Source organism: Tachysurus vachellii, chromosome 26 (assembly GCF_030014155.1).
Source record: "Tachysurus vachellii isolate PV-2020 chromosome 26, HZAU_Pvac_v1, whole genome shotgun sequence".
Classification (NCBI taxonomy): Eukaryota; Metazoa; Chordata; class Actinopteri; order Siluriformes; family Bagridae; genus Tachysurus; species Tachysurus vachellii.
This window is the reverse complement of record NC_083485.1, coordinates 1,332,055-1,341,660: the sequence shown is the minus strand read 5'-3', so window position 1 is coordinate 1,341,660 and position 9,606 is coordinate 1,332,055. Positions and strand designations below refer to the sequence as shown.

General features: G+C 39.2%; 2 protein-coding genes across 2 annotated transcripts; one reads left to right on the top strand and one right to left on the bottom strand.

Annotated features, from left to right (window-relative positions):
• Positions 1–467: 467 nt before the first annotated feature.
• si:dkey-237j10.2 (uncharacterized protein LOC568721 homolog) lies at positions 468–3,211 on the bottom strand. The gene is made up of 3 exons (XM_060863621.1): positions 2,957–3,211; positions 1,622–1,802; positions 468–1,195 (listed from the first exon to the last, which is right to left on the bottom strand). Exons 2-3 carry the CDS (start codon positions 1,794–1,796, stop codon positions 561–563), a joined length of 810 nt encoding a protein of 269 aa, XP_060719604.1. The 5' UTR covers positions 1,797–1,802; positions 2,957–3,211; the 3' UTR covers positions 468–560.
• A 1,570-nt stretch (positions 3,212–4,781) lies between these two features.
• hmgn7 (high mobility group nucleosomal binding domain 7) lies at positions 4,782–9,306 on the top strand. Its single transcript, XM_060863273.1, has 6 exons — positions 4,782–4,977; positions 6,124–6,150; positions 6,247–6,276; positions 6,675–6,722; positions 6,853–6,960; positions 7,986–9,306. The coding sequence occupies exons 1-6, from the start codon at positions 4,963–4,965 to the stop codon at positions 8,043–8,045; spliced, it is 288 nt and encodes a 95-aa protein (XP_060719256.1). The 5' UTR covers positions 4,782–4,962; the 3' UTR covers positions 8,046–9,306.
• Positions 9,307–9,606: the final 300 nt, after the last annotated feature.

Genomic DNA, 9,606 nt, shown 5'->3' with positions numbered 1-9,606 from the left:
GTTTATGTGCTTTCCCTTTATCGTTACTGCACATTTGTGTTTCCAAAGCTCAAAAATGAAAGAATTGAATATTGAGTAGTGATATTCAGCTGGTCCAGTAAGAGACAAGTAGTGGCCATTAAGAGAAAAAGTGGTTGATTTGTTGGGGTCTAAAACAACGTGTCTTTTAATCAAAGTATACAAAAATCAGCAATATACAATAATTCATAAAAAGGAAATAACATACAGAAAGATGGAAGAGTTCACTTGTTATAATTTATATCTGTTTTTACATATTATTTATTTAATTTATTAAAATAATATTTATTTATATAAATATTAAGTGAAAAGGGCATATATATATATATATATATATATATATATATATATATATATATATATATATATATATATATATATATATATATATATATATATAAAGTTTATAATAAAAGCCTAATACTAATGATTAAAACTTTAAAGTTTGATAATAGATTTGATAATAGATCTCTTGTCAATAACATGGAACCTCTGTGTTTTAATAAAGAATCAAGGATTTAAAGAATAGTTTCCACTGATAATCAGGATTCAGGTTCTTGTTGGTATGAAATGCGCAGCACAGGTGTGCTAAAGTGTGAAGTGGGTGGAGCCGAGCAGGTGCTCAAGTATCTGATGCTGCTTTGGCTTTGGCTGGAGTGCAGCTCGTTCCCCTGAGTGGTCGTGTTCCTGTCAGACGCGCTTAGATGCCCGCAGATTCCTGGCACCACGCCAGCACTGAGCGAGGAGGAGCCACAGCGAGCCAGGCTGTCTTGCATGTGCTGCCGATAGACCTCCATCAGCTGAGTCTCCAGAAAGCCATTCAGCATGGAGTTGGTGAGCCTCTGCTCCTTCCCGAGGCTTTTCATGCTCTCCATGACCAAGTAGGCCTCGTCAGTCATGCCGTGATCCTCCACCAGCTCCCTGGGCTCCATTGAGGCCTCCAGGAAACCGAGATCCTCAGAGTTCAGCAGAGGACTGTGGGATTGTGGAGGCGTGTTCAGGGGACCCACAGTGTCACCTGCTAGCTGAAGGTCTGGGTAAGCTTTGTAGAAGCTTGGGCAGTACATTGCCTTGAGGCCCCAGTGATCCTCCACACTGCTGCTGGGGATTGGGAGAGCCGTACTGGGCGGTGAGGTCAGGTGAGGTCCAGATTTTTCAGGGCCTTCAGGCTGATTGGCTGGATGGTAACAAAGAACATAAAAAGTCAAAAAATATAAAAAGGTTTTATCAGCTACACACCCATTTATGAGCTGTTACTATAGAAATGATAACATGTTAGAATATAAACCCGTGCTACTACTGAGAAAAGTCAGAATCAGGCCACTCAGAATCCAGCGTTGAGCAGCTCTGTGGCATTATTCTTATCTCACAGATACATTTTGGTTTCATTCCACATTTTCTCACAAATCAACACTGATGTAAAAGGATGTGTCACTTTTTAAGGATAACATGTTCCTCCTGATTCAGGATCAGCTGATTCTTGGTAGTCACCTTCACATTGGTACACTTCCTCTTTTTGACACTCAACTACGTCCCACATTCCTCGTGTCTGGAAGCATATTTTCTGACAAGCATTTACTCGCACATTTCCCAGAATCCTCACCTGGCAGTGGCCGAGGCGTCAGGGCTGATCTGGAGCTCAGGTGAGTTGCTGCAGCTTCTGGAGGAGGAACAGAGCGTGAGATAACGCGAGACAACTTGTTCGTCCTGGTGAGGGCGATGTGTTCAGGGGATTTCTCAGTGTAGTTCAGGACATGGAGGAATGCCTCACCAAGCATGATGACCTACACCCACACACACACACACACACACATTCATTTAGCTTTGACAAGAGAAGACAACTGGAAATTTGTTTTGTAATGATTTTTTTTCTTTCTTTTTTTATAATGATAAATATTCTAAACATTTTCCGGTATTCATGATATTTTTACTTGATGTTTTTTGCATGCTTTTTGTATAAATCATTATAGGATGGCTTGAAAAGAAAAAGTTTTCAGAGCCGACAAGTAGAATTTTGTACAAACTGAAATAGTAAAAACAAAAACTCCACTTCCTCATTGAAACTCTCAGTGTTGCTGTTAATTCAATTCAAACAAATGCTGGAACGGGTTCCAGTTCGGCTCGGACGTTGCAGTGAGGTCGGATTTAAGACCTTCTTAAGACCTACTTTTCGACAGGTATACGGTCAATCTTCACAGCACTGTTTTCTAGATAAGAATGGAGTGCATCTGCAAAAAAAGGAGGTAATAATAGCAACACTCTGCTGGAGACGTTTAAACACTGAGCAAGAATCTCAAACTGATTTCTGAAGTGGGTTGAAGTGACGCTTGATTGCTCGCGAATACAGAATATTAGTGCTGATGTTCCACATTCGTTTGCATAAAGAGACTTGCAGGCTTCCTGTGCAAGAACAGCCAAAAAAACATTACATGAAGGTAACAACAACAATAATAACACTAATTTGTCTAATGTGTATAATGTGAACAATCTAAAGCTCCATTTGTACCATTAAGGACGTCCTTTTTTTTTTAATCTTTTCTACTTGTTAAAACAATCCAGTTCAATCACAAAGCCGTTTAAAACAGAACGCAAATCGCTTGGATGTGATAAAGCTGCTAAATGCAGGATCCAATCTAAACATAGAGAGAATCAAAATACAATCCAAACAAAAAGCTAGAGCAGAAATCCAAGAAGGGAGAATCTAGTCTGAGCATTCAAGCTGTTAACAGAGCAGAATCTGATCTAGGATTGACTTTTTAGTTTAATTAGATTCCAATCTATGGATAAATCCTGTAAGGCAGAACAAACCACTTTTAAAGCAGAATCCAATCTGAATCAAGTTTTCAAAGCATTTAAGTAAAGAGCATAATGCAATCAAAGCTAGGCATGCACCTAGAAAGAGAGAGAGAAAGAGAGAGAGAGAGAGAGAGATTCCTACCAGTGTGCTTGAATTAACTTCTTCTTTTGCCTTTAAAGCTCAACAAAACAAGCAAAAAATATCGTTCTGTCTCTATTTTGGTGTCATTCAGTCCGTCAGTTATTCTGTTTCTCCATCCGTCCTTCAGTGTACAGATAAACTCTCCTACTCAATCCGTCTGTTCCTGTGCCCTCAACTATAAACTCAAGCAGTGTGTGTAATTAATACTTGTTTGGCTCAAAGCAGTGTATACAAAGAGGAAGTGGACTCACACACACACACACACACACGCGCATTAACTGTGGGCTTGTTCTACATAAAGCAGAACTGAGAAAAGTCCTTTCTCACACCATCTTACAAGAAAATCTCACACACATACTTCATACAGCCATCATTCCAGTAAATGGCGGTTTACAATGATGAAATAGTTTAACGAAATCCAAACACAAAGTTTTACCAGTTACACTACAAAGTGCTGTTACACAACAAATGACTTTTTGTTTTTGGTTTGTATCGATCAGTGTATGTTCATTTTAACTTTTAGTTGTTTTAAGTTTTGAGATAATGACTGAAAGGTTGTGAGTTCAAACCTCCGAACAGGCAGAAAGATGTTGTTGGGACTGAATTTGAAGATTGGATTCACTTCATTAAAAAAATGTATTTATTATCCTTTGCTTTGACATCCATATACTTGGATTGGGCTCTGCTTTAACACTCCACATCTGAATTGGCTTTAAATTCATGATCAGACTGAATTCTACTAACATTCACTTGGATTCTGATCTAATAACTTACATGATTGGAATGGATTCTGCCTTATCATCTATGTGATTGGATTGGATTTTGCTTTGTTATCTTTATGATTAGACTGGTCCTCCTTTATCTACTCTGCACTTGGATTGGATTCTGATTATCAACTTTATATTAGCATTTGGCTCTGCTTTAGCTTGTTGACATTTTCAGGCTTGGCTCGGACTTTTCTTTAGTGGCTCTATGCTTGGACTGAACAGCTTCATAATTCGATGTGGTTTTAGGCAGTAAAACCGAGCTAGCAGTAACAACATCTCCATGTGACAACTGCTGACTTCTGATACGAAGATCCACAATAACAACCATCAAACCTTTCACGTGTTTCTCTGAACGGACGGAAAGCGTACGTCGAACGTTGTACTAAAACAAATTCTGAATAAACACTAAATAAACGCGTAGGGAATGAGTGTGTGTGTGTGCCCTGCGATGGGTTGGCACTCCGTCCAGGGTGTATCCTGCCTTGATGCCCGATGACGCCTGAAATAGGCACAGGCTCCCCGTGACCCGAGGTAGTTCGGATAAGCGGTAGAAAATGAGTGAGAGAGAGAAAGTAAACACGTGGAAGTGAGAGAAATGTGACAGAGTTTGTGTCACAAGATGCACCAATGAGCTACAGAATCCAAACTACACAAAACTTGTGATGAAACAACGTAGGAATCTTCTCAGAAACTCAGTATTTTAATAGTAAAACAAGTTTATTATCATATTTCACCTGTTTATTATGGCACCATGGAGCCATACTTTATTTCTTTAAATTAAATATATACATCTTTTTTTAATTATGTGTATAATTGTCCCTGATTAAATACACATGATTAAATCGTTTAATTTGGATTATTGTTGTGTTGTTATTATTATTATTTGTTTGTTTATTTTGTTTGAAGTTGACCTGAGGAGATTTATCAGTTCTGTCAGGATTTCGCGCCTAAACCGCGTTCAGAGTTCAGAATGGTTCTTTTGTGGCACATTCACAACGCTGCTGATTGGTCAACCTGCACGTCAATCGCTATTCGCCCCGCCCCTTCACCCTCCCCATTCAACCCCTGGTTCTAATGTAGCCCAGCTTCACTGTTTACTACAGAATTAGTACCATAGCGGACGACAGTCTTTCCCCTGATCTGTGAACTCCGAGTCTGTGTGTATATATAGACGTTTATAAAAAGACAACCTTTCAGTTGTTGCACAAAAGAAGAAAAATTATCCAAAAAAACCTCAACATGCCCAAGAGAAAGGTATGTAGAAAAGCCACACGGCATGCGGATATACTTTTGCCCTCACGAACCAGTCGAGAAATTAGGAAGCTTTTTCCTTTTTTTTTTTTTAATACAAAATCCTTTGGACTTTTCTAGAATCTGAGGTTTTAGTCGTAACCGTTGTTTATTTTAGGATTTTTCCGAATGCTTGGTGTATTTTTTCTCGACGCCGGTGCGAACAGAGAGAGGTTTGAGTGTGTTGGGGCAGCGCTTTCCTGTCCGTGGGCAGGAGTCAGTCAGCTCCATGCCTGTAGCCGCAGCAGCAGCAGCCATGCTGTAACGTTAGCGCTACTTCCCCTCGTCCCTCGAAGGCGCGACTGTAACAAAACGGCGTGTTATAAGCGCGCCACAGCGTCACAAGCCTTCGAAAGGACACGAAAAAATACTTCGAGAGCTCTACTTTCGTCAGGCTTCGCGTTTAATCCGGGACAACGTCGCTTCGATGAACAATTTTAATACGTTTTCTTTGTTCGCCTGGAAACACTAGGGTGTCATTGCGCCTGCTTACCGCCAGATGTCAGTATACAAGAGAGATCTCGCTTGTCGCGCCCCTCCCCCTTTTCTATGTGAGAGACGAGCTACTGTGAAATGTCTCCGCGCTACATACCTGCACGGGGCCGCGTCCCAAACACCTCGACACGCCCTACTGTAGCGCCCTATGTAGGGTACTCAAGGTCCATATGCGTATTAGACCTAGTGCACTATTTATCTTATAAGGAGCGGTTTGGGTGCGCGGCCATAATCTGCACCAAGTTTTTGGAGAAAAAATAATAAATGCTTGTGTAGATTAAGAGTGGAATAATTTAATATATAAAGTATTCTAAATAAAAAATAAAAATAAAAAATAATAATAACACTATAGACTGGAGTTATATAAGTCCAGACTTGTGTTTAAATGACAATAATACACTTTTACAATAATTGCATGGTGAAGGTTTTCTCATTATTATTATTATTATTATTATCATCATCAGATGTTTGGATTATTTTAAAGCACACTAACAAACCTTAACATCTCATTACAGATCATTAACCGACTACGCTTTAGCCGTATCATGAATTTCAGCCCTTGTAACACTGTTTTTTTTTTTTTTTGGTTTGTTTCTTCCTTGTGTTTCTTCACAGGGAGCTGATGGAGAGGTGAAGGAGGAGGTAATAAAATTCCCTTTGCGTTTGTTCTCTGTTCAGTCTGTTACCTGTGCTTACCTGTCTTAAAAAAAACAACCTGTGTGTGTTTTGCCTTAATAGCCTCAGAGAAGGTCTGCCAGGTTATCAGCAGTAAGTACTTTTTATTTACACACACTTTTGCTTCCTATGTGCCAAACCACACCGTATTGGATCTAGAACACTGTACTCCATCAGACGTACATTTATTTATTTCCTAAAGAGCAAAATCGCACCTTTTTATTTAGAATCCGTTGCTATATTTACGATCGGTTTAATAGCTAACGCAATAAAAGCAGCTTGTTGTGTGTGTTTCCGTGTGTAATTCATTTCCCCTGTGTAACATGCGCATCTGTTAACACTGAAGGTGAAACAGACAGCTGGATAGTTTTGTCCAGCATTGTTAGAGAAACCTGTGTTCTGGTGAAACGTGACCAATACTAATGTTTACTTGGTTCTGTAATGACACTTTTGTGTTGAAGGAACAAATGGATTGTTTTTCTTGCCCTTAGAAACCGACTCCTCCTAAACCTGAACCCAAGCCTAAGAAAACACCTAAGGTAAGAACCAATGTGTGGACGTTTTATCCCACATGCCCACGCTCATTCATACACACATTTTTCGTGCTTTCTTTCATACATCAATCGTAGTAAACTAAAATATCATGATTTCTGCATCTCTCTCTTTCAGAAAGAGAAGGAAGTGAACGATAAGAAGGAGGACAAAAAGACGAAGGCGAAGAACGAGGAGAACAAGGAGGAGAACCAATCGGAAAATGGAGAGACCAAGACTAATGAGGTATATACACACACACACACACACACACTAATATTGCCATATGAAGATCCCTGATTAACAATTCTTGATTCTTCAATTATTAGGAGTTACATAAATGATGAGAAATCAAATCTGGCTCTTTTCCAGATAATAAAGAGGGTTTTGAGTACACACAAGCTTCAGTAAAGCAAATTCGTTGGAACATTTTCGTCTAGCATAAACCCAGCTTCGGACACGTTACCTAGACAAGCTCCGCTCACTCAGATCAGTCAGAGCTGATCTACAGATCGTAACGAGACCAAATTGGTGACAGCCATGTAAAGCACACGAGATTTGTTCCACAAAGACTTCGTTACGGATTTTTACAATAAAACTCTGACCAGTTTATTTCAGGCAAAGTAAGTTCTCTGTCATATGAAAACCTTTCATCAAAGAGAAATGAACAAACCTTTGAGACAGATAAAGACGCATCTAAAATCAAGAGTGATGTAGAACAGATCGGTTTTTATTCTTTTACCCACAAATCAACACGTCCGTTCTGAGGCTCTTCCCAGGTGGCTTTGAGGCAGAGTAAGTAAAGAAAAAGTTAAGAATTAGAAATATAAATAAATAATGATTAGTCTACAGGTTTCAGTTCCTGTTGGGGGAATAAAACTGCCTATTAAATTGTTTTTATTCATTTCTTCTGCAACAAACCTGCAACCCAGAACATTGGGGAGTTTCATCATTTGAATGTTTGAGCTGAGAGGAAGATTTTGAAATATTTAAAAGCTAAACTGGAAGCTGTCAACGTCCCTCGTTTGTTGTTAGGGATCTCATCCTTTATCCTTCTTCATGCCTTCGCTTTCTGCCCAACAACTTTCACTCTTTGCCTTGAAACGTTCTCGGTTCGAACCAGGACCGCGGAGCAGAAAATGATTTATTGACCAAAATGGCAACTTAATGAAGGTTGAATTTATAAAATGCTTCTCAACATAAAGCACAATTCCGATTGGTGCAGGTGATCCTCTCTGACCGGTGATTGGTCCGTTTCTGTCGCCATGCAGGTTGAGAAGACTCCAGAGGCAGAGGGGGAGCCAGAGAAGGAGGAGACTAAGGCCGAGTAGCATCTCACCCCTCCATCCATTTCTCTTCTTTCTTTTCCCATCAGTCCGACTTATTCTTCCCTCCCCATCCCTCTCCCTACCCCCCTCCTTCCCTTTCTTCCCTCTTTTCCAGCAGGTTCCCAGACCCAGACGCTCTCACCACAATCCATCACCAGAGGAATATTTTTATCAACAATTTTGTAAATACTGGTTCAGGTTTTTAGCACAAAAACGCAAATGCGAACGAAGGGGGTTTTCAGATGGGGTTCTTCTAAGTTGTCCCCAACACGAGCGGTGTGCAAAGGCGGCGCTTCAGTTTTGTCTTTGATCTATTTTTTTTCTTTTAATTTGTTTTTATTTTGTTTTAACGGACAGTCCTGTATCTTGAGGCATTGAACCTGTGTGTGTGTGTGTGTGTGTGTGTGTGTGTGTGTGTGTTAGTTAGCGATTATGTTCTTATCTTGGAGTTTTTGCCCAGTTTGAAATTTTTCTTTTAGGGGAAAAAGATTGGTATAAGAACTCTAGATGTTAGCACCTCACGCTTTGGGATAAATCTCGGCACCAAAACGATGCGATGACACAAAGTAGATCCGGTAAACTGGGATTGTTTTGGTTTTGGGTGGGAATGATCTCTTTGTGGGACTTTATTTTTTTTCTTTTTGGAATTTATTGGGTTTTAAAAAGAAATTGAATGTTTTGGGAAGTTTTTTTAAACACTGAGAATTCATTTGTGGAAAAAAAGTCGCGTGCCCTGAATCTCACTCAATAAAACCATCATTGGAGTTTTCCTCAAAAAAAAAAAAAAAAAAGACTTCTGTTTTTGACTTTATTGTATTTTCTTTTCTTTTTTTTTAAATCATGTTTGTTTCTATAGCCTTGACATTAAACTATTCTAGATCAGGAAAAATGTATTTATACGTTATAATTGTAAACAAATATTTGCAGTAGTCTCTTATGTAGTCTAAAAAAAACAACACATTTTTTTATTTCCCTCCATATTCACTAAGCCCCGCCTTCAAGACACTGTTCAACTAGACTTAGGATCTTCAAGGACATTAATCTGCCTGAAAGCCAAGTTACAAACAGCTCTAAAAACATGGGGATGTGAAGGGGCGGGTCTTTAAAATGACTGACAAAAGTCCAATACAAATACAGTCAATCGTTCCTGACCAGAAGACAGGTTTCAAACTGGATTTTTTTTTATTGCTTTTGAGTTATAAAATTTAAATCACATTCACTGATAACTATCATGACTTGATAATAAATATAATAGCTTTGTTAATGTTGAGCTCCTGGACCTTGGCGGTTTCCAGACCTGTTATGAGACGATATCATGTGAGTACAAACAAATTAATTGTGTAACTATTGAACAGGTGAAATTTGGCAGAATTCGAGGTGTCGGAGGAATGGTTCAAGTTTCTGTGGAAATGGGCGAGATTTCTTAGAAATCCTGCAGGAAATTAGTCAAAAACTGGTGGGATTGGTCTGAGTTCCCAAAGTCGGGGACTGGTTGGAATCTCAGTCAAAACCAACAGAAATGGTCAGAATTCTTTCACACGCCACATAATTTTCTGTTAATTTC